The sequence below is a fragment of the Netta rufina genome (assembly GCF_964035555.1).
Source record: "Netta rufina genome assembly, chromosome: 11".
Lineage (NCBI taxonomy): Eukaryota > Metazoa > Chordata > Aves > Anseriformes > Anatidae > Netta > Netta rufina.
This window is the reverse complement of record NC_140134.1, coordinates 5,523,940-5,547,555: the sequence shown is the minus strand read 5'-3', so window position 1 is coordinate 5,547,555 and position 23,616 is coordinate 5,523,940. Positions and strand designations below refer to the sequence as shown.

At 39.2% G+C, this 23,616-nt stretch overlaps 1 protein-coding gene across 1 annotated transcript in view; it reads right to left on the bottom strand.

Moving 5' to 3' along the window:
* Positions 1-4,393: 4,393 nt before the first annotated feature.
* Positions 4,394-23,616, bottom strand: part of CHRFAM7A (CHRNA7 (exons 5-10) and FAM7A (exons A-E) fusion) — a gene marked incomplete at both ends in the record, with an annotated part of 41,538 nt that continues 22,315 nt past the window's right edge. Inside the window, 8 exons of the mRNA XM_084293662.1 lie at positions 4,394-4,912; positions 7,005-7,114; positions 8,038-8,124; positions 9,530-9,724; positions 10,098-10,265; positions 11,451-11,530; positions 17,537-17,646; positions 21,699-21,743. Coding sequence (XP_084149788.1) covers positions 4,394-4,912; positions 7,005-7,114; positions 8,038-8,124; positions 9,530-9,724; positions 10,098-10,265; positions 11,451-11,530; positions 17,537-17,646; positions 21,699-21,743 — 1,314 coding nt within the window. The remainder of the gene's footprint in view (positions 4,913-7,004; positions 7,115-8,037; positions 8,125-9,529; positions 9,725-10,097; positions 10,266-11,450; positions 11,531-17,536; positions 17,647-21,698; positions 21,744-23,616) is intronic.

The window sequence follows — 23,616 nt, the reverse complement described above, 5'->3', positions numbered from 1 at the left end:
ATGGTATTTACAAGGAGATTTTTCTCTCTTCCATGGTTGTTCATGTTTTTTACTGCTTGATTTCATTTGCATCTTAGCAAAATGAGAAGGAATCAAAATTTTCTTGATCTAAATCTTTTATTTGTACTGGACTGAAAAGGTATTGAATTGCTTATATGACAGTCGGTATCTGGCAGATATAACATCACTTTCTAATGCCCTCTATGCAATATTACTTAATGTAAAAAGTAGCATAACAAAAGGAAGAAATGCAGGATGTTGCTTTACCTTCTTTTCTTGGTAAAGAAAGTGAAAAGCAGAAATGTCACAGGTGGACTGAGATTACATCCTGCAGCTAGAGAGATTGGAAAGAGACTTTAAAGAAACCTTTAAAAAAAAGTATATAGTATTATCAATTCTTATATAAAATAATTTATGATTTTTAAATACTGTTTAAATAATTTATCTGTATTTAAAACTAACCTTTTAAAATTTTGTTTGGAACATTTTTGGCATTAATGCTTAAATAAAAATGTTTACATATTAATTTTTTTTAAATATTCAGTACAAGTCAATATAAAAACAGAAAGTAATATACATTGTTCACAGATAGTATTGTACAAGACAGCTGAGCTCTAGAGCAAACTTTTTGATTTGTCAGACAAGTCATAGCTTAGTTGTGGTGAACCACTTGCCTACCCTATTTTCTGGACTCATAAGATCATAACAGATAGTTGCTATCAATATGCAGTCTATCATATTGTATAGTCATACCATATACCATACTTAATTCCCATCTCCATGTCCAGAATTGTAAATATTTTCCCAGCATTTAGATCAAAATATCTTTTAGTGCTTACACAAATATTTGACACATACAATTTGACAAGAAATGTACCAATTTTGCTCAGCTCAATTACACAAAAACCTAACTCAAAGATGCAGAATAATGTAACTAAGACTGTCACTGTTGTGTTTAAGACTTACAACCATGTTATTACCAAATGTTTACAGGTTGTGTTGACAGCAGAAAAACGAGAATTCACTTTTCCCCTTCATTAATCCTGCTGATATTAAAGGCAGTATTGTAGGCATGATGCTGGAGCCTTACAATTAATTTGACTAACACGTGGTATTTGCTGACAGTATAATCCCAGCGTTACAAACTTCAGAAGGACTTCACTAAAGGCCAGCTACCAGTCTCCAGCTTTTAAGCACAGACATGTACGTTGTTGCTAATGAAGCTTACTGTCAATTTGTAAATTGCTTTCTCCCTCCTTCTGTAAAGAATTCCTATATATAGCAAGGTGATTTCTACAGATAGTGTAAATGGATTCTGGTGAAAAGGGGGGTATTCTCATGCTTCTTGTATTACATGTGTCAAACAGTACATGATTGCAGTAGTTGCATCCCATTGTACAAGACAGTCTCCAAAAATCTTTTTTTTTTTTTTTTTTTTTTTTAACATACTTATCCAAGAGGACTCCAAAACGTTACAGACTCAATGGGTTACTCTGTGTAGCTATTTAGGGATACTTACTGAAGGAAAAGTATTGATGCTAACCAACATTTGAATCAAGAAGCCTATTCTAGAAATTTGGTTGGAAAGCTGCCAGGCGGAAAAGGACCTGGGAGTATTGGTGGATAGTCAGCTGAATATGAGCCAGCAGTGTGCTCAGGTGGCCAAGAAGGCCAACAGCATCCTAGCTGGTATAAGAAGCAGTGTGGCCAGCAGGGCTAGGGAAGTGATCGTCCCCCTGTACTCAGCTCTGGTGAGGCCGCACCTCGAGTACTGTGTTCAGTTTTGGGCCCCTCGCTACAAGAAGGACATCGAGGTGCTTGAGCGGGTGCAGAGAAGGGCGACGAAGCTGGTGAGGGGCCTGGAGAACAAGTCCTACGAGGAGCGGCTGAGGGAGCTGGGCTTGTTCAGCCTGGAGAAGAGGAGGCTCAGGGGCGACCTTATCGCTCTCTGTGGGTACCTCAAGGGAGGCTGTAGCGAGGTGGGGGTTGGTCTGTTCTCCCACGTGCCTGGTGACAGGACGAGGGGGAATGGGCTTAAGTTGAGCCAGGGGAGTTTTAGGTTAGATGTTAGGAAGAACTTCTTTACCGAAAGGGTTGTGAGGCATTGGAACAGGCTGCCCAGGGAAGTGGTGGAGTCACCATCCCTGGAGGTCTTTAAAAGATGTTTAGATGCTGAACTGAGTGATATGATTTAGTGGAGGACTTGTTAGTGTTAGGTAAGAGGTTGGACTCAATGATCTTGAGGTCTCTTTCAACCTAGACAATTCTGTGACTCTGTGAAATGCTACTCAGAAGAGCAGCATGTCCCACACTATGTTAGTCATAAAATGAACAAAACTCACATTTCAGATTTTGGACTCGGTTTCTTATTCAAATGCAATCTACAGGCTACAAAGTACTTGCAGGAATTATTGCAAGGCTAATTCTTAATAATTGTTCCTGAAAAAAAAATAAATTCTTCACAAATAACTCTCAGAGACAAGGTTTCAAGACAAGATTTCAAGAAGGACTTCAGTTCTTTTCTCAGGTCTTTATAGTGTAAGATTCTGAATGAAACTTCAGGAAGAACTCACAAACCATGAGAAATAACCTGCTTCCTTTCACTTCTCCTGCCCCATCACCTGCTTAACTCAGGTGATGGACTGTACCTCTGGTGACTCTAGGCTTGGTTTACATTAAATTTGATTCTTCTGCATTCAGGGGAGCAGCCTCTGGAAAATAAATTGATATCTAGGGGAGAGCAAGTACTTAAGTGGCTATTTTAATCCATCTTGGGAGACAAACTGAGTCTTCAAGTTTATCTCACAGTAAAAACATGGTAATACAACAGCCCTCTATTTGTTTGTCTGTTACCTCAGCTAAAACGTTGGGTTTCTGCAGGATCAAGCAAGCAGTCAATGCTAAATTAATCCTCCACCACATCTTTCACCACTTATAGCACTGGTCAGGAATACTGCTATTGGTCATGAGACTAATTCTTAGCTATTTTGCAAGCACAGAATTTCAGGTCTTGGTATTCTCATGTCAGCACTATTAATTAATACACTGAAGTCACATGAAAAATCATAACTTGATGGGAGAATTTCAGAATCAGAAATAACATAAATAAAGTGATGAACTATTATTTTTGCCGTTGAAAATGCCTGTCTAGACTTAAAAGAATTTGTATTTAAGTCTTAATCTTTCCAGGGACATATATGCAGTTTATTATATATATATATGTATATGTATACAGCTTATAGTTTGTATTGAACCCCCAAAAGTTTTATTATTCATTAGTGCTTCTTGGATAATAAACTGAGCAGAAAGGGTGCAGTTTCCTTGTTAGGACATGTTATGGTGACTCAACAGAAAGGTCTATAAAAGGCTAAGCAAACAACAGATCAAACAATTAATTTTGAAATTAAAACCTTGATTCCAGGACTTAATACCTTTTTTTGCTTTAGACTTGTCATTTATGCTTGAGCCTGTAGGAGACAGTTACTTTTTCCACGTTGGAATCGAGTTAACAGTAAAGAGACAAGTGTGTGGATTTTTCTTTGATGGACAGGTGAAAGTCAAATCACCATAATACTTCATTTTCTTTATATCATCATTAAGGCTAAAGACTGACTGAAGTTATCAGTTGAAAGAATGTCTTTCTTAGCAGAAGGAAGTTGTAATAAACACCACAACAATTACTGTGAAGCCTGTTTTAAGAATTCTGGCCAACCTTTTGTGTCAAGTCCAGAAATATAGTAGAAGGACAAGATATGTGCTGTCTCATCTTAACTTTCAAGTTTCTGGTGTTCCAGGCAAATTCAGAATCCTCACTTGTGCTCTATGTAGAATGCATTGAGGGAGTTGTGGGTCTGACTGGTTGTGAGCAAGAGCTCCATACCTCAACTCAGTAAGAACCAGTAATTGAAAGCAAGGTATTTTTTTCCCCTTTTTTCTCTGTTGTTTGAGCTTCCATTCATCTGGATTTGATCCTTTCCTGAACTTAAGTGCTTCCCGTCAGTTATTCAAGTAGCTAAAATGGACTAACTTCTATCTTAATTTAAAAATAAATAAAAAAAGTCTGGAAGAAATTACATTTCTGCCATTGCCTACCCATAACTCTATAATAGCCGGTTCAAAATGCCTAAAAGATGCTGGTGCAATACCCTGTCATTCTGAAGGGACTTGCACCCACTTGAGAGTGCTCAAGTGTGCTCAGAGGAGCTGGCATGGAGCCCTTCTGAAATGGTGCCACTCTTCAGACAGGAACTCTGGACCAGAGAGGGATGCCAGAGGGGGCAAAAGAAAAAGGACAATGAGAAGCAGCATACTTGTTAAAAACAAGCAATCAAACAAAAAATACACTCTTGTGTGCTACATATCATACTTCAGAGAATTAAATCATAGTTAATAGTTAAGCAAAATCTTTAGAGACAGCCTCTACGAAGTTTGGTGCTGACATCAAAATACCAATTGTACAAATGATTGTGAAGACTGAAAAAGCCATCAAGCAGAGCCGATCCACTACAGAGGCTGCAAACTTCCATTCGTTGCAAACGGCTTCCTCTTCATCCTGGTCTCTGAATCTGTTTGCAATGTACCTGACCTCTTCCAAGATCTTAGCCAAATCCGGGTCACCTTCAGAGGGGTGGCCACTGTGCAGAAGGTTTTCTTCTTCTGTTGGCGAACAGGTCATCCTCCCACAGATCACCCCTGAATCAGTGGTAGGTGTGCAGTGCACGGCATCCAGCCCCCTAAACCCAATGTACAGCATATTCCCATTACTGGACTGTTGTCCACTCACAGTGTTCATCTCCACACTCGATAGGCTACATCGACGCTGTTTGTGTTGACAGGCAGGACGCACTTTATCTTCCCCTGGTCTCTTCATCCTCAGAAACCAAGCACACCAGTTCAGAAGGATGATTCTTGTCTAGAAGTAAATTACTGAGAATAAGCATCTCGTTACACAGCCACTGCCTTACGCAGCTATTTGTATTTTTACAGCCTGGGTTAGTGTCAGGTCCATGGTCTCTGCTTAGCCTGCACAGAAGTTTCAGAAAATGGTGCAATAGTTTTCCAACTGATTAATTTGCTTGTCACTGAGGCTGCTTACTTACTCCAGCAGTGCTGTCGATTGCCTCAGGCTGACTGTCACTGTTGGGAGTGCCCCCCACTGGGAGCCTCCATAGTGTTTAATTTTCCTTACACTTGAGTAAAAATATGGCAGCCTTTTCTACCCTTACCAGAAACCGGGAAGAGAAAAAAAATGCTTACCAAAGACATTATTTTTGAATAGTCTTAGTAGCTCTACTTTAGATTGTAGTCAATAAATTAAATCTCTTTCACTCATATTTGTGCTTTGATATTAAATCCGTATGGGATTACTGCTTGGATGGGGCTGCTAAAACAGATGCTGTGCTGGACTGGAATAGACCGCTAAGCTTTACAGTGTTTTGGCTCTGTTATCGCATTACTTTCATGACAGTTGATTCCAGATTTTAGAACACAAATCTGGATGCAACATGGAGGAAAAAGTGGATAAATTACTTTTACTTAAAAAAAAAATAAAAATAAAAATCTGCAAGTTTAATCTCTGTGTATGATTTGTTTTCCATATTGCCTTATTCCAGCCATACAGAAAGTACAGGCAAGTCGAAGACTGTTCCAGTTCAGATGCAAGCTTCTATAATTTATTTCAATCAGATTTTAAGAGCTCATTCCAGTGTTTCTTTTCCAGAGCACTAATGAAATATTGTCTCAAATAATATAAAAATCTTGCACTGTAATTAATATTAGATTTGCTCCATTTACTGAGTGCAGATTACCACTTAGAGTAGATGTTATATCCAAGCAGACATCCCAATCAAAGATAGATCTTGCCTTGCTACTCTTTCCCTGCTGTCATGCTTCGCCTAGAAGAATAATACTTTATTAACTGACAGCCTGATACAAAACTCACCAGTATCCCAGGAAACTCCAATGGACTTCAGCTTGTCAACACCAAAGCCTACTCCTCAACCTCCAGTACTCAGTTTTCTGAGGATTTTTAACACAGTGCTGAAGATTTGTCCCATTTAGCGTCATCAACTGTCACTCTAGAGGTATATGCCTCTTATTCTCTTCATTCAAATGTATTTTAAAACCACTGCTCCCACATGGGCCAGGGAATATCTCATTAACTCTCATCTGCAGGGCACTGCTGTATGCACTTCTTTTTTGGCTAGTAAGGATAATAATAACTCATTGTTTTAGAAAGAGAAAAGAGAAAGGTCTTTCCATCCTCACTAATGCCTCAGGCTGTCACGAGTTGCTGGACAGGAACACTGGACAGTTACCTGATGGTACTCATCAATATTTAGTAACTCCAATATCAAGACTGATATTCTCTGTAAAAAAGAGACTTACAGAAGTATGTTATAAAGTCCTCTGCTCTTAGAAAAATACATCATTTTTTCTTTGCACTTTACAGATGCTCTTGACCAGAGATGTGAAGATCAGAATTTTCCAAGTTACTTTCATTTTAACAGCCATCTTTAGCGGGTGCTCTTTAGGCTATTTCTGTTTCTGTATGCACAACACCTAAATATGTAGCAGCTGCACAGTTTCACCTTGAGGCTAGTGTATTTCATGCATTTATAATCTCCATCAGTACCCTGCTCTTTTCTTCTACTTGCTTCACTTCTGATGGCTACAGCTTATTTGAAAATCACCTCACTTACATATATTTAGGTTTCAGCAAAACACTGAGGTACTTCTAGCTGTTGTGAAGGAGACTTTGAATAGAGAGCCAAGATGAAGAAAATTCATATACTCTCACTCTCTCAGAAAAAAAGGTATCTGGATGTGCCATTTTTGGTGAAACTACCTTTCAGAACTAACTGTTTAGCAAGGATTTATACAGATGTAGATAATGAAATTTATTTTTTTAATCAGTAAGAAGTAAACATGAGTCACAAGCTACTCTGTCACATCTCTGATCTGGGCAGTTATGCAACGGATAGTGTATTAAAATCAAACCTTACCCATTTAGGCATTTTCCCCCCATCTGGATCATGATGATGGTATTGTAGAACAATAACAGTGACAACAACAGAGAGGCCAACAATAATCATAGTGCTGGCAAAATACTGAGCTGCAAAATAAACAATTATAGTGATATATTTTGACTGATGCAGTTTTATATCTGTTATAAGGAGCGTTTATGTACATGTAAATGTAATATGAAGTTACTTTTTCCAGTGTAGTGCTACATATGCTGCTTTAGGTAGTTGTGAAAGATTTCCCAAAAGCAGACAGTGCAGCCGTTGTTTTCAGAGCCGTTATTTGAATAATAAAAGTCTTAGTGTATTGAGCACCTACCTTTTCTAAGCAACCTTGAAAAAATTTGCCTTCTCATTTTCTTTCACCAGTATCTTAGGGATTGGCTGGTATTTCTTTTGAAAAGCTTTTCCTTCCATTTGAGCAATTACAATAGGAAGATTTCATCACGTTTAGCTCTGTAGTCCTAATTGTGTCTGAACTGCAAGTCTTTCTGTGGGAAACTGACTCCTCTATGCTTTCCCAAAACAACACGTGGCTTCTCTCTGTATTTTGTTCAGACCAGCCAGCACAGAGGTTGTACAGGCGATCACACCTGTGGGAGACGCTTATCAATTGGCAACACTTGCTGACTTGCACTGAGGAAACAAAGGCAACTCGGTAGCCCTTGTGGAGGGCTTGTAATCCCCTGATGCAGCCCTGTGGTGTCTCAGCCCATCTCCTCTCCCGCTCCCTGAGGTTTCCTGTCAAGCTCTCCTGGGGGAGCTGCCTTTGCTGCTGGCATTGCTCCTTCCCTCCCTGTATCTGCTGCCTGCTGCCTGCGCTGCTCCCCACGCAGAGGGGTCGGGCACCTTCCGTTCCTCAGGAAGTCACTGCTGTATGCTCACACAGTCGAGTCAGAACATTGTTTTCTAATTTAATTGTACATGTAATTTGCTTTACTGCTGGCTGTCATGCAAGGTCACTGCTTCTCATTTAGCAAAAAATAAAAGTGAATAAAAGCTGTAGTTAGCTTACCGATTAAGGGCACAGAATCAGATGTTGCTGGCATAATTTCAGCCACAAGTAACATGAAGACAGTGAGAGACAATAAAACTGTTATACCTGAAAGATAAGCATAAAGTATGAAACTAGATCAGTAGTTGTAATAGCAAGGCAATAAGCGGCAGAGAATGAATCTGAAGGAGGCAAATGTATTGCTGTGGTTCCCCCCAACCCTGGCAGAGAGATAGGTCTGGGTGGACTCTGGTCCTTTCTGGGGCTACCTCAGGTTCAGGGTGACAGTGCTGTCAAACTAGTGCCAATGCTGGTCCATGAGACTGCTGTGAATAGGAGAGAGATTACAGGGGTTGAGTAGGTCTGGGTTTTCTGAACTTGCACAGATGTATGTATTTTTAGATCCGTGTTAACTATTCAGCTCGTATCACACTTGCTAATTAGCTGAGGTAAAACAAAGTACTTCTTGCTGCTTGTTTGCTTTAGAAACATGGTGTGATTTTTAGTATTTGAGCATATGAGACTTGATTAATTGGTATGGAAGCTACAGGCAGCGTAATGCATAAGATTCCTGAAACACAAGTTAGGTGTATTAGACAGCAATTGCTGTATTTCTTGATAAAAGTGGTTGAGTTCTGCATGTGGCTATGTTCAAGCAGCCATGACTGCTGATGTTTGGAGTTTGACTTCTGTAACTCAGTGATCAGTTCCCACCTCTATGAAACAAGGTCCAGCTCTGTTCTCAGGACTAGTGTGAAAAAAAATAGGGGGTCACTGTTAGGTAGAAAAGGATTTAGGAACAAAGAACTCATCTTAAAAAATGGGGAGGGAGTTCTTGGAGAACTTCTTTCTGGAGAAATGTTCGTTATGTTCCTACATTTAACAGTTGCATTCAATTAGTAGAAGCCTGTGTATTTGCAGATTTGTATGGGGCAAAAAGTTTCATTATATATTTAACTACCATCTTAAGGATCAAGTACTTAAACTCATCAGACTTGTTTCAAAAGCCAATAATTTAGTTTAAAATTGCTATAAAAACAGTAATAGTAGCAGTTAAATGGAATCAATCCTTCTGAGAAGGCAAAAAGCAATCCTAGGCTCTTAATATGAGTCATAATTAAAAGGAAACATTAACAAGAATTCCATATGTAAGTGCTCAAATGCAGATTTGTGAGCTTAAGCTTTACCTGGTGAATGTGGATTTTTTTTTTCAGCAATTAAACATCACAAAATGAAACCCTGCTTCCGAAGGAGGCTGGTTAGGAATTGTCATGCTTCCACTTAGCTGGCCAGAATTTCTCCCTTTCACAGCTTCATTGTCCCCTAAAGTTTACAGCAAAGGTTAACGGTGATACCTGTGCTTCAGCATCACACCGTAAAAACAGTTTATGAGCCCGGGCACATAAACTATTCCTCCTTGTCTCCAAAGACTGTTTAAAAATAAATTTTAGAATACAACTTTTCTTTATGGTTTGGTAATATTTACAATAACAGTATCCTGTTGAAGATTTACCTAGCGAGATCTTTTCTCCAGAGTCTGCTGGAAGTAGAAAAACTAATAAGGCAAGCGCTGATATCAGTACACAGGGAATAAGAAGATTGAGTCCATAATAGAGAGTCCTGCGTCTCATAGTTACTGTGAATGTCACATCTGGGTAAGGTTCCTTACAACATTCATAAAAACTCTCAGTTCTCTTCCCAGGGACTCCTGTGTAAGAGGGAAAAGGAAGAAAACCCAAAATTAATGTCAATGAAATCTATATTATGTAGTGATTATTTTATAAAAGGATAGGTATAGCTTTCTAAGTTTTACTATCGGTAAAACTGCTTCTTCAAGCTTAATTCCCAATTAAGTCACTTTTGTTAGGTAATAATGGAAAATCAGATAAAAGATATTTACTGAATTCAAGCTGACTTTTTTATGTTGATTTTCATCTTCTGTCTGCTCTCAGAGTTTCAAGCACCACTAGCTAGGTCATTTATTAATTTAGTTTCTCTCTTATTTTCCCAATCATTATTTCAGCAGTGAAGTGCTGTCAAGGCTGCAGGTTCAGAATGTAAATAAGAAATCAAGAGCTTACCTACTAAATCCCACTCTCCATTTGAAATATAGCCAGATATATCCGCTTCTTGCATTTGCAAGTCTAAGGACCAGCCTCCATATGTCCAGGACCCAAACTTCAGGTTACACTTCTGAACGTCAAACGGAAACCAGCGCACATCTATGTAGCATGAGCTCTTAAATATGCCTAGGTTGGATTTTAAACAAGAACACCAAATTGGAATGCTTGTTCCACATAATTCCACGTCCATTTTGTATCTGGACCTTGTTCCACATTGCACCCTTTGGCATTTAGTTGTAAAGCACAGTTAATCTCAGTTGTGTCTTGAGATGTAAAAAGCAAAAGTAAGTTACAGAAATGGGAAAGAACTGCATCAATTAGGTATAGATGTTATAAACCGTGTTTTATCCATTTCCATTTAGGCACACAGTAGATAAAGGTTTAGAGAAAAGCACAGATTTCTAGATACTGTGTATCAGAAAGATATGAAGCAGAATATGCAGTCTGCTTCTCCTATTTCTGTGACTGAATAAAATAAGAGATCTTGAAAGATTATTTGCTACCTTATTAGATTTACGTGATCTTGTTTTATTCAGGTAGGCTAGCTTATTTTTCATTTGTTGAGTCAGGCTCTGTCATTTAGCAGCTTTGAGAATGGAACTGAAAACCCCGCACTAAATGGAACACCTTACATGAGAACAGGCAAACCCCTGAAGTCCTCTGGGGATCTTAGGTAGAAAAACTAATTTGGAAAGCACTTGGCAGTATTACTGTACTTTCTAAAATTAAGGTTCTTGGAAGTGTTAATTCTGGGAACTGTGGTAATTCAATTATGGAACAGAAACTACTTCACTGATCCACACCCGAGATTCAATGATATACTTCTGATATCAAATAAATACCAAACACAGACTGTGTTCCTTTCAGGATTCAAAAATTTTTTGATGAAGCATCCAATGAATTGTTTCAATGGAAGAGATGTCCCAAGATGTTCCTAAACATCTCATTGTAAAGTAACATACTAATAGAAGAAACAGCTAAAGTAATGAAATACATTTATATTTAGAGACATTACCTTTGATAAACAATAACCTTTTATACTAAGGGCTTCTATTTTTTATCTTCTTTTATTCTTCCACGCTACTGTAATAGTGCATTATGACAGAAAAATTTAAATAAGTGCAATAAAAAATCTGTGGTGGTTTTCATACAAAAGTGTTAACCATGTAATTCATGATGCATCTAGGCTTATATCTAGCAGATGACGGCTAGCTACGTAAATAAAATACCAAGGAATTTATGTCAAATTTGAAACCACACCATATATAGGTAATCTGAGTTACAAGTATTTATGACATGAAAACAGCCTACCTGGTGGCAGATATTGGCAATGTCCTGAAGAATTGACTAAAACATTAGTGTGAAATGTAGCATCAAATCTTTCATCAGCACTAGAATAGGGAAAAAAGAAAATGGGTTATATGCTCTGTGGCTCAAACTACCTGAGAAGAATCTGTTCTTCATAAAAGGATTATTTATCCCCAAAATAAAACCCGTCAGCTTTTCTGCTGGCACCAGCTTCTTGTGGCCTCAGGGTAAGCGGCCCTGATGGTATCGGATTTGTTCCTGATTACACTGTAAGTGGAGGCGAACCATGTCATTCTCTCTGCTCACCCACCTTGCAAGATTCACCACATTGCCTCGGCTGTTTATTGATTTCCATTTGGATAGTAAGCACTTTTTAAGAACTTCTCAAGCAATTGTACAGGGAAATCTGTTCTCTTGCTGTCCACATAAACAGCAGCTTTCATTTGTGCAAGGGATAAGCAAAATGAGACATACACTCCTCTACTCTGTTGGACTGTTTGTCGTTTCCAAACAGTCGCCTCGCGGGGATGGGCTGGAACACGAGTTAAACACCGTGCCAGCAGCTCCGGGCACAGGAAAGGCCACAGGAGCCATAGGGTCTGCTGTCTTGCTGCAGCTGGTGTTTGTGTTGATCAAAAAAAAACATGTTATCCCTAGGGTGATTTGAAAATCACAAGTCTCAGGTGTGTCTCTACCTATTAGTGGTTTAGTATCTCATCACTTTCTAATCACCTTGTAAAACATTGTCAGGAAAATACAGTAAGGATCTGAGATGGGGAGAAAGTGAAACATTCATAATTTTGGCATAAAAGAAATTATAAGGGGTACGTTTTTCCAGCAGCATAGCTCCTGTTGAAATGTTCTTTTTATTTGGCATACTGTGATAGAAAATTGTGTATCTCAGAAGCTAAAATAAAGCAGTTTTTATTTTAGTCTTCATTACTTTGCATTTTATTTTCCCCATATGTATTTCAAAGACGTTACGTTTTAAAAGTATCTGACTGATCTGTGAAATGTGCAGACAAGAATCAATTAAATCCAGAAAATTACTCTCCCACCTGGAGAGGCACTGTTTCCACTGGTGAGCTGAAGGCTCACAGTGCTGAAAGTCATTCACTAGTGTTTTTCCAACTATTTAGTTTGAACTCTGAAGATAAGCTGAGGAGTCTAAATATTGTGTTGTAGTGTGAGTGGATTCTAGGACTTGGAGGGAAAAAGGGAATTCAACTCTAAGGCAGTTGAAGTAATGCAGGCTGCTGTCCTTCAGCTTCACAGCTCTGCCTCATCTTGGCTGCCTTTTTTCTTGGCGTTTGTGAGGAACTCGTACTGCTGAGATGTCTCCTAACCGAACTGCCAAATTTTGCAGAAGTGGATTCGAAGGGTATTGGGAGAAGTATGTATGCACAAGTATGCTGTATGCAGCAAGACGCATGCACAAACACATACATTCACAGGTGGGCACGCACACCCTCCAGTTGCATAGGTCTCATTTCCTTAGAAAAGCAGACTTAAAGTTCTGCAGCCGGTTTCGATATTGGACATAGGCAAGTAATTGCAGTGACTTGAGTGTAGCCTCATTAGGGCTGCATTAGGAAACTCAAGCCATGTAGTGAAATTTAGGATGTGAAAATATCCATGCTGAACAAATTGCTTGTAAAGTGGAAATCAATAACTTGCAATGAAATTCTTAGCTTTCTTGGCTAGTTTCTGTTTTCTCTCCCTCAAGCAGAGGTCAGTGAAGAACCAGAAGGCCACTTGTAAGACCCTGCTGTTCTTTCTGGTCATCCGCAAAACTAAAATTTTCAAAAGGCATCACGTGTCAATCACTTGATTGACATAAGTCACCGAGGAATCTGTTTCATTGTCATGTGGTTTTGATTTTAATATGGCATATTCTTAAAAGGATATCAAGAGATACTTAGACTCAAATTTGAAGATATTTTTTCTGGAAGAGAAGTATATATGGTTTTCTACACTGTGCTTCTAATTGTTTTTTGAAATGCAGTGCTTCAATTGGGATTACACAAAGCAGGAAAGCCTTTGTTTGATGAGATTTTGGACTCAAATATAATGATAGAAAATCATCTCTGCTATGTTTCTTCTTGAAGATATAGCCACTTGAAAGCAAATACTGGCTGCAATGCATTGAGATGACAAAGCTGTACTTAGCAGACATAATCCCACTGGAACCTATCTGGAGAATCTCAGGTTTATGAAACTGGAAAATGGAACTGAGACCTAACTACCAGAATGTGTATTATTCCGTGAACTAATGAACACTATGTGGCCATTTGAAAGCAATATCAGCAAAAATAAGCACTTCTAATGAATCTAGTAAAACTAACAAAGTAGAACAGAGGTAGACACGACACTAATGCAGTCAGTCCTGGAATTTGTACGTAGGCCAACATTTTCCTCTCTCAGAAAAACTACAGATGGACTGGGCCTGGTCTCTTTACAACAGACTGGTAGTAAAATTTAATACAGCTACCACTTTTCCAGGTACTGTGTTACCCTTCTCGTTCTGTAATGTGCTTCAGGTACAGTTAGCATGGATGTACAGGTATTATGAAGAACAGTTGAAAATTGCTAAAATCATCCTTTAATTTTGGATACACATCCTTAAATGCTGAAGCATAAATCTCCAGATGCACTGAAAGTCTCTCAGATATGTGGTACATGTGAGGAAGAATATTGTCATGATTCATTCTTTTGGAAATCTCTAAACCATTGTTGTAGAGTACCAATTTTGTGGTGTACCTACAGTGTTATTCAGCAGGAGTATGGAAATGGTTTGCATGGGAATGATTTATTGGTCTTTCCCAAGAATTCTGTCATTTATGAAATCAAGGTAGATAGGAAAAGATGGTCAAGAGAACAAATTTGTAATGAAAAATACGTTAAGCAAGATCAGTGTTGCAAAAATACCTGTTCAGGTTGCATGTGTACATTTCTATGTACAGAGCATTCTTAGGCTGGTGTCTGCACAACTGAAGCACTAATTGCAGTGCTTAAACCAGAAACAAGAAGTAATCCTGGCAGGCAGTTACACTAAGTGTGGGGAGGTCTAGCAAAGACCCCCTCAATTCACTTAGTGTTAATTGTAGCTCTGAGAAAAGCACAGAAGCGTGCTGTAAGCGGTGTGGAGGTCCTGGAGAGAAGTACTCAGCTGGCTGACAAATGCTGTCACTGTGTGCTGTCACCACAGCATTACAATTCAGCAACACCTGTGAGAATCATAAAGGTGATCAGCAGGTGGCAAAAGGGCAGCATAGCTGCAGCTGACATTGGTACAGCTACTGAATGGGTGTTGCTGCCACAAAGGGCAGTGGAGAGGGGCGTCAGGTGGATGCAGACTGCAAGGCTGGCTTCTGAGTAGACATATGGGGGAGACACTGAGGAAAAAAGCCATCAGGAAAACAAAAGGTTTGTGTCACCTGCACAGGCAGATAAAACACCAAGTACCCTGTCTGCCACAAAAGAACCAGAGCAAGATGTACAAAGCAGATGTAAGGTCTTTCTGCTAGCTGGGGAACTGCACACGAGCCCGCAATAACTGCAGAAGAACAGACATCTTCCAGTGCTTTAACAGGGCACTTCTGATGGGAAAGGAGACTGTCAGGTAGCCCATGTTATGGAGCCACAAATTCTGAAGAGCGATGGCTGATGAAAGAGCTGGGTCACAGCCCCACAGGCTGCTCAGGCCAGGCCCTGTGCAAGTCAGGGAAGGCCACAGAGCAGGCTCCTGAACATCTGCAGAGCCGTGACTGTGTCAGCTTACACCACAGCACGTTTGAGACCATTCCAAAGGCTGGAAGAGGGTCCCTGTTCATTTTATGTGGGACTGTCTTGATGTATGTGGTTGTATCCATGCCAGAGACAGCAGAAGACCCTCACTCCCAAAGAAATGCTCTCTATAAAGGGTAGCTTGAGCAATCAGAGAGGGGAACTGCACTACTGCACTGTTATATGTGATCAATGTACTCCTACAAGAGCCTCTGTTAGAGGCAAAAACAGTCTTTGCTGAGCACAACAGACAGATGGAAATTGCCGTGTCCTCAAGCCATTTTTTTTTTAAATGCAATGTGTGCACAGCCAGGTCTTCTGTTTAACTCGGGACTGTTGGAGATAAAGAACTTAGTACTTCCTTGGGGTTTCTTCTTATAATTGCTTAACATGGAATAAGTGAAGAAAAACTAGAACAACAAACCAACAACCAGCCAACAAAATTTGTATGCTTTTGGTGAGGAAAGGAGCGATGATAACTATCACTGTCTCATGCTCATTTTTTCCAACACCGAAGCTGGGCTATGGCTGTTCCTGCTACCCAAATGGAAGGCCATTTGTTCTTCAAAATTCAGATTGTTCTAGAAGGTACAGGCACAGATCTTGTTCCTTAGCAGCACAGAATGAATAGTTAGATTGCAAGTAAACAATTCCCTAATTGCAGGGGGGGCATAAGGAAAATTTTTGTCTACAGATTCTTTAATGATTTACTTTATAAGAAACACTGGACACAATATGTTTGCTAGTTTTTCATTGTACTCAGTAGATGGTAAGCCTGAGGGAAGTTTCTACTTAAAGGTAATTAAAGATACCAAGTTTCTGAAGATGTAGGGTTTTCAGTAATTGAAGCTGTTATTCTTACTCTTTTTCTTTTGGTAAATATAGCTCCAGAACTCTGCCAAGAACTTTTTTTTGTCTAATTACTGTTCAACAGTGAAATGGACAAAGAAATAATGAGGAAAAGGCATAAAGCAGATGACAGCTTATCAATATGGATATTCTCTTTCATATTTCATTTTGTCATACAGTACTATGAAGTAATTCATCAGTGGTAGTGTGATTCTGTGTAATGCCATTGAATAGAAAACCTGGCTGAAAACATGATTTTGTTTACATAAAGGTATGTGTGTGCACTGATCTCAAGGTGTTCATATACTTTCTGCTCCCTCCCCAGCGCAAAGAAAATCATTGGTATGATAGAATTGGTTTTTTATTCCCCAACCACAGCTGCACAGATATTACATGCATGCATCTAAGGGAAGAATTTGGTTACTTGAATTCAATAGAGATGGAAAAAAAACTTACTTTTTGTACATAAAATCCAGCAGCTGCATTGCTTTCATAACAGAAGCCTACAGTGCAGGGGATGTCACAATCGTGTGATATATTGGAAAAGTAGTGTCAACAGTACTTAACCAAAACACTCTGCATCATGCAATTGTATGCCTGGGTTTTGTACTCCCATTAGATCTAGTAACGTTTCTACTTAATAAGCAATGTTATTTTTATTTTTGATGTGCCGTTGTTTTAAATAGATCTGGGCTTTGTAGTGAATTTGCTCACAGATAACACTTCAAATCATTAAACAGACTTGCATCCAATTTCAGCTGAGATTTACTACTGCACCTTGCTAAAGCAGTATGATTCCACAGCTAAAGTTTATTGTGAATACTACAAAAAAATGGGCCACTAATTTCTTACACATAGTCTTTCAGAAGGATTCAGAGCTCCAGTGAACATACCTTTCCTGAGCAGGGTAGTACGCAATTAGCATTTGTTCTGTTTTCTTAACTCCCGTTTTCTCTGTATCTTAAATACTCAAAGTTGCTTGTATTTATTCTCTTTTACATACACTACCAAAAAAACACACTATATCACAGATTCTTTTGTTCTTTCTCAGAAGTAGTAATATGCTACCTTTTTAAACTAAATGCACAATGGGAACCAGCATATAATGGTTCAGCCAAAGGATCTCTCATGTCAACCAAGTTTCTGCAGCTGATTGAATTCACCAGTAAATATTTACACCAAGCAAATAATTTCAGAGAAAATTATCACAACCTGTGTCATTAAACACAGCCAGGAAAGTTTAGTTTTCTAATCATCACACAAAATCCAGCTAGAATTGATTATATAGAAGCTGTTAGTATTTACTAAGTATTTGCAAATATGACCTCCCACTGTGTAAACTAGTTATTTTCCAGTATTCCAAATTAGCAAAACCTAGGCATTTTAATGAAATGGTTATGTCATTTGTCTTATGTTCTCTCCTTCCCCACAGGAAAAAAAAAAAGTGTGTCCACCTGTTATAGAGAAGAATATCTGGCTTCCAAATCAGTCCATCAGGAAAACGGACGTTCTTCACTCCAGGGTATTCAGACACATTCCACTGTAAGTAATGATCTGTCCAGTACTAAAATATACAAACCAAACATGTTAGCTCTTCTCATCCATGGCTTTAATTTTGTTCTCCAGACTGCATAGCTTGAAATAATACATGTGTTCTTGTTAGAGATATTATTTAGTTTCAGACAGTAAAATGCTTGAAAAGGGTGAATTAGGCTACCAAGAGCTCACTGGAAAGCATAAAAAATCTCATTTTCAATTCACACTGCAATGCATATAACAGCATATAAAAGAAGATCTGATATGCTTGTATTTTATTGTTCGTGCTGGCTCAGGTACCAGTTTGGGATAGAACAGATTTTGTTTTACAATTCATACTTAACTTCAATGACATTTTTTTTTTCCATCAGAGACAACTTTGTTTTCTGTGGTTGCAAATTCTTAGGTTGTAATAACTTGATTACTGGCATGTGGTAGATCAGCCAACAGTCTCTGCTGATAGGAAAAACAACTGAAATGGCAGAACAGTTTATACTGGCAGCAGAAGGCCTTGTCAGCTTCTGTGGCCTGAAGTTAGCCAGCCTTTGAAGCAGGTGCTCAGCAGCACCATCCTGCTCCAGAAGCTTTCTTCCTGGCTGGCGCTTCCTACACTGGAAGCTGCCACCCTGGTGACTCTCCAGGCTCCTTACAACAATTCCGTGACTGCCAATATAGGCAGGAGTTCTGTTGTGGTCAAACCAACAGGGTTTAGAACTGTGCTTCTTGGCATGTGCTTCCATATTTTTCTCATTAACTTTTTACTAGGAATTTTTAGTTCTTTGTCACCTGGACAAATGATCTGAGTATTGTATTGATTTTTTTCCTTTTGCTCCATGGATACTAGTTGGGTTTTTTTTTTTGTTTAGTTTTGTTTTTACTGGAATCTTAAATCAGAATATGTCTGTTAATAGTTTTTTTCTTTTCACTTCCTACTCCATTCACAGTTCTTTAATGACAAACTACATCTCTTGTTCACGTTTATCTATACACAACTTATATAACCTGATCAACTGCTTGTCATCTTTTTATTTTGAGATTTTTAGCTCCATTTTTATGGTAAATTATATTATATGATCTTCCCTGATTGACAAAAAGTCACTGTACTTTCTACTACTTATCTTTTGTAGAACTCAGACATACCAAGATCCTCATGATATTTTATTTATTTATTTCTTTATTTACCGAGTGTAGAAATGTAAACCAATTGGAGTGTGGTTTTGAGGTGTTGTGTTTAAACCTGTGGGTTCTTGTTTGAATTATGTGAGTCTTTGTCAAAAGCTGACAGAGTAAGTCACTTTTTTGACTAGCAGGCACACGGCTGGGACTGTAGGGCCATGGGGCAGTTGCTGCTGAGCTCACTGGCCTCCCAGACTCTCTGTCTGATTGGCATCTGAATAGCATTAAAATAATACCAATGTATCCAAGAATTTCTTATTCTAACTTCTGCAAGTTATTAGAGCCAACGTGATGTAGCACAGGGTGTCACTGAATGCTGTGAAGACAGTCAGAAGTCTAATAGAAAACTTAATTTTTGAAGACTGGTTTAGAAATAACACTAAGCAGATTGTGGTTGCTCTCCTTAGCCATATTTACAGAGCGTTTACTCGTTGAGCTGGACACGAGCTGTTTCATTTTGTTTTAATTTTGGAGCTACAGCCTCCACTGTAGCTGAAGTATGTTTGATGCAGATCAGAAAAGCAAACATCTAAGGGTACTTGGCTTAGTATTTGTATTAGTATTGGCTTAGTGTTTGACTAGGCAAGGCTCCTGCTGTAACTTCGGTCGAGTTTAAGATTCTGATACTGAGCAGTATTGCCATGGAGCTACAGTTCCTGACCAAAGAGTCTGGATAAATGCTAGTTTTATTCGCCCTTCTCCCAGGTTATTTTTTGTACTTAAGTATTTCATTGATGACTAGATAAAATATATTTAAGATACATCTTTGGTTATATGTATGATTTATCAAGGAAGGGAGTGGGGGCAGACATACAAGGAAAAACTTCTCATTGCAGACCATTGTGTCATAAAATGTCGTATATTTGCCTCAATCATGCTTTGAATCTGTCTAGTATACACTGAATAAACAGTGAATACAGAAACACTTTTTTTTTTTTTTTTTTTTAATGTAAACACAGGCTATGAAAAGTGGCTGCATTTTTTGTAGTATTCAAGTGATCTGGTCATTGTGGTCCTAACATGTTCCACATACAGTATGTACTAAGGTGAATAAATCAAAAGAAATACAGTGAATATATAAAAGAATCAAAAATTTACTTGGGGAAAAATATCTCCAAAAGGACAAGGACACTAGGATAAAGAGAGGAAAAATAAGTGATAGCTTCTTGGGTGTGAATTGTCATACATTTTCCTGGTAAGAAATTATAGCAACATTTTGTCAAAGCCAAAACCATATTATATTTGACAGTTTTAACCCTGCTGTAAAACAAGCCTATAAAACGGCATGAGCTAAATGCTTCTTCCATGTCAACTCTTTGTGAATAAATGGAACAGCCATGCTGTTTTCTCCAAAGGTCATCCAAACAATCTCTCATTTGTTTCCTAAAGCCTGCCACAGTGCAGGAGAGGCCTTCTATAGAAATGCTCTAATCAAAGAAAAAAGAATCTATTTAGATCAAATGAGCTGATTAAAGAAACGGAAAGGTGTAAAGTTTCTGTTGAAGCAGCGTGATCATCTTGAGAAGTAAAACTCTCCTGTAAAGCGTTACTTAGCCCAAACTGTTCAGTTTCTGCAATACAGATGGGAATTAAATGCCAATTGTCATCCCAGCTACAGTAGTATGGAGAAAACTGCCCACATCACCCCATCTTTGTAAAGCATGGGTTTATGGAAAATATTTTTTGTGGCAGCACTAGGAGCCCAGTAGTCAGCATGGTAAGAGGCATCTTGTTAATTCTAAATTTTAGTGGTAAACTAATTAAAAATTCAAGTCAGAATAAATCTGTGTAGGCTCCTTTGCCTTAGGGGCAGCTCTCTCACGAGTTAAAGAAGAAATTTAAAATACTCTCACAACATTCTTGACTGTTCTACTGTCTCTTCCATTTATTAAAAAGTGAGTGACACTTACTCCTACCCAGTAATGTCAGCCGTGAGTTAATGGGGGGCAAAGTTCTCTGCCGTGCTGTCTAGTGGTGGCAACAGAGGTACGTTAAGTCTGAAAAAAAGGTCTGAAAATTCTGTGACAACTGTAGCAGCTAAACATTGCATCAAAAGGTAAAATAAAGCTACTGCTTGAAAAACAAACACCATATGTATGCCAAACAAACAGGGAAACCAGGATAAAAATACAGTGTTCGCAGCTGAGCATTAGGAAGCTGAACCTGTGTTCCAATATATATTTGTCATGTAACTGAGAAACAGAATTTGGAGAAATAACCTTAAAAAATCTCATCTTGACAGTTAATCTTTGATGATGATTGATGTTTAACAAAAGCAGTATTTTGAACAACATGAAAACAGCGTGTCCATCTTAATTAAAATTCTCTTGCAGTTTCCTAAGGAGACAGACTTGAAAGCAAAGCAAATAGGACGGCAGAGGCATGCAGTTAGGACAATGGCAGTAGGTTTCAGGAAATAATGAATCTCTGTGGAATAGATTTCTTCCTGTATCAGAAGAATTGTGGACCAGAGTTCTGATCAAAACAGCTCTTACAGATGAAATATATTTCATACATGTATAGGTTTCTTTCACAACCAAATGATTTACCTCTACATAGTGGATTTGTTGAAATGGGTGATAAGGAACTTGTACCTACAGTTACTGGAACTCTGGACATTGGTATCTTAGGGTGGTTGAGAGTTTTTAGAGTGACTAAATCAAGGCCAGTAAGTTTGTGACATATCTAGCTGTGGTGACTCAAATTCATACAAGTTTTCAGAAACACCTGAAACAATATCAGGTCCTAAATCTCAGCCTTGCGGTTTACCATTCACTTTAGCTTTGTATACTGTGTGGTGAGATGCAGAACAAAAGCTTGAAAGCTTCCTAAAATTGGCACCATCACAAGATGAAATGTGAAGACCAAAGGAGGAAAAAAATTGCTTTGTTTCTCAGAACTCACCATTTGTAGCCAGATGTTTGTTGTTAATACCTGATTCTTTTCATCCTGAAAGGAAGAAGGAAAGGAGGGGAGAAAAAAAAAAAAAAAAAAAAGACAGCTTAGTATCATGTGGCTAACGCTAGTAAATACAGTCAGCTATTATGGACTAGTTGTGCTAAGGTACCTTTTAAAACAAAAGGAATCATTGCCCTTGCCTAACTGCACGGGAAGTTTTCACAGGTAGTTTGTAATGTATCTCATATTACTGCTGTCAGTCACGCTGTTACTGGAGGGTATCTTTCTGCCAGATATTTTCCTGGGGCTCCTTCTTTAATAATATCTCAAAAGGCACAAGAGATTATCAGAGAGGTTGCCTATTTCACCTTTGCTTAGGAGCAGCCCTCTCACTAATTAACCTTACCCAGCAGACATACGCAGCTAATAGAAACACTGAACACAGGACGTGTGGCTAACCTCAGATGACAGGTATTGAGGCTGGATCGAGCAGCTTCTTACCAGGCAAGCAGCCCACTGGTTTCAGTGGAACTACACACTGAAGCGTTCCGTCCCAGTTTTACCTGAGAAGGGTTGTCAGGGCAGAACATTACTGTTGTGCCTGGAAGTTACAATTTGAAGGCCTTACTGCTCACCTCCTGTGACTATCTGATGTAAGCTCAGGTGACAGAATTGGCATCTTAATGCTGCAGTTAACTAAGGGGATGAATTCTTCATTTCTCAGACATGGGGAAATGCTGGTGATCTTACTTCTCTGGAGGTACCAGCAATTACTCATCCCTCAAACTGTATCAGCATCCACCTGGGTTGTGCAAAGGGAATGGAATATACCATATACTGGCCATGTTCTGCCCTCTGAGCTGTGTGGAGGAATGGTTAAGTGAAATAGGACACGTGGATGTTGGGCAGTTAAGAGGCAATGGGCTAGTGAAGTACCGTACTCAACTCACATGAGTCTGGCACGTACACAGCTGGCTGAGAGCCAATCAGGCTCAAGGACACGATGCCCTTGAGCGATGGGGACAGTCCCTAAGGCGGGACGGTGGCTAAAAGAAGGAGGAACTACCTGAAAAGAGCGGGAAATGTTAGCCAATCCTGAGCTTAGTTTTTGCAATATGTATGAGTTGATTATGTTCGAACTAGATAAAAGGCGACTGAGCTATCCATTAAGGTTGAAGTTCACTGTTCACTCATATTGAGCGTCTGTGTCTTCCTTCCGTCGACAACAAATTGGCGCCCGAACAGGGACCAGTCTGAACGGGATTTGGACACTGCTGGCAGTGATCCTGGGCCACGTGTTCGACGGAATAAGGGAGGAACTGGTCCTGCAACGCAGCCCAGGAGGTGGAAGGGACAAGAATCCCCGCACCCGCGTCGGGAAGGTGAAAGGGACGTGGAGTCCCCGCACCCGGGAGAGGATCCCGACGGTCACGCGTCGCCAAGGTCTGAAAGGTGAAAGGGACAGGAGTCCCCGCACCCGCAGCTCAGAAGGTGGAAGGGAGTCCCCGCACTCGGGATGAGCCTATAAAGGGTCCCGCCGGAAAAGCGCCGCCGAGGTCTTTGGAAAGGCTGTAACTGTATATATAAAGGTATGAAAAACAAGCGGCGTATAATTTGCTCAGATGCTTTTTAGAAAAGCGGAGTATTTTAGATATAGATTGTAGAAAAAGATTTGCCAGGGTTATTAGCATATGCAGTAGCGCAGGGTTGTTTTACAAATCCTGATACAGTTTTTTGAACAAACAGAGTGGCGTAAATTTGGAGATAAATTGTTTGATGTTATTAATGATATTAAGTCTGCTAAAAAATTATTGAAGCCTTGGAGAACAGTCACTAGCGCTTTAGCTACACATCAGGCTGAGCAGAGAGTCGCTGCTGCCGCTACAGAGCGACTGGGATTGCCGGGAAGTGCTGGAGCTGGGCA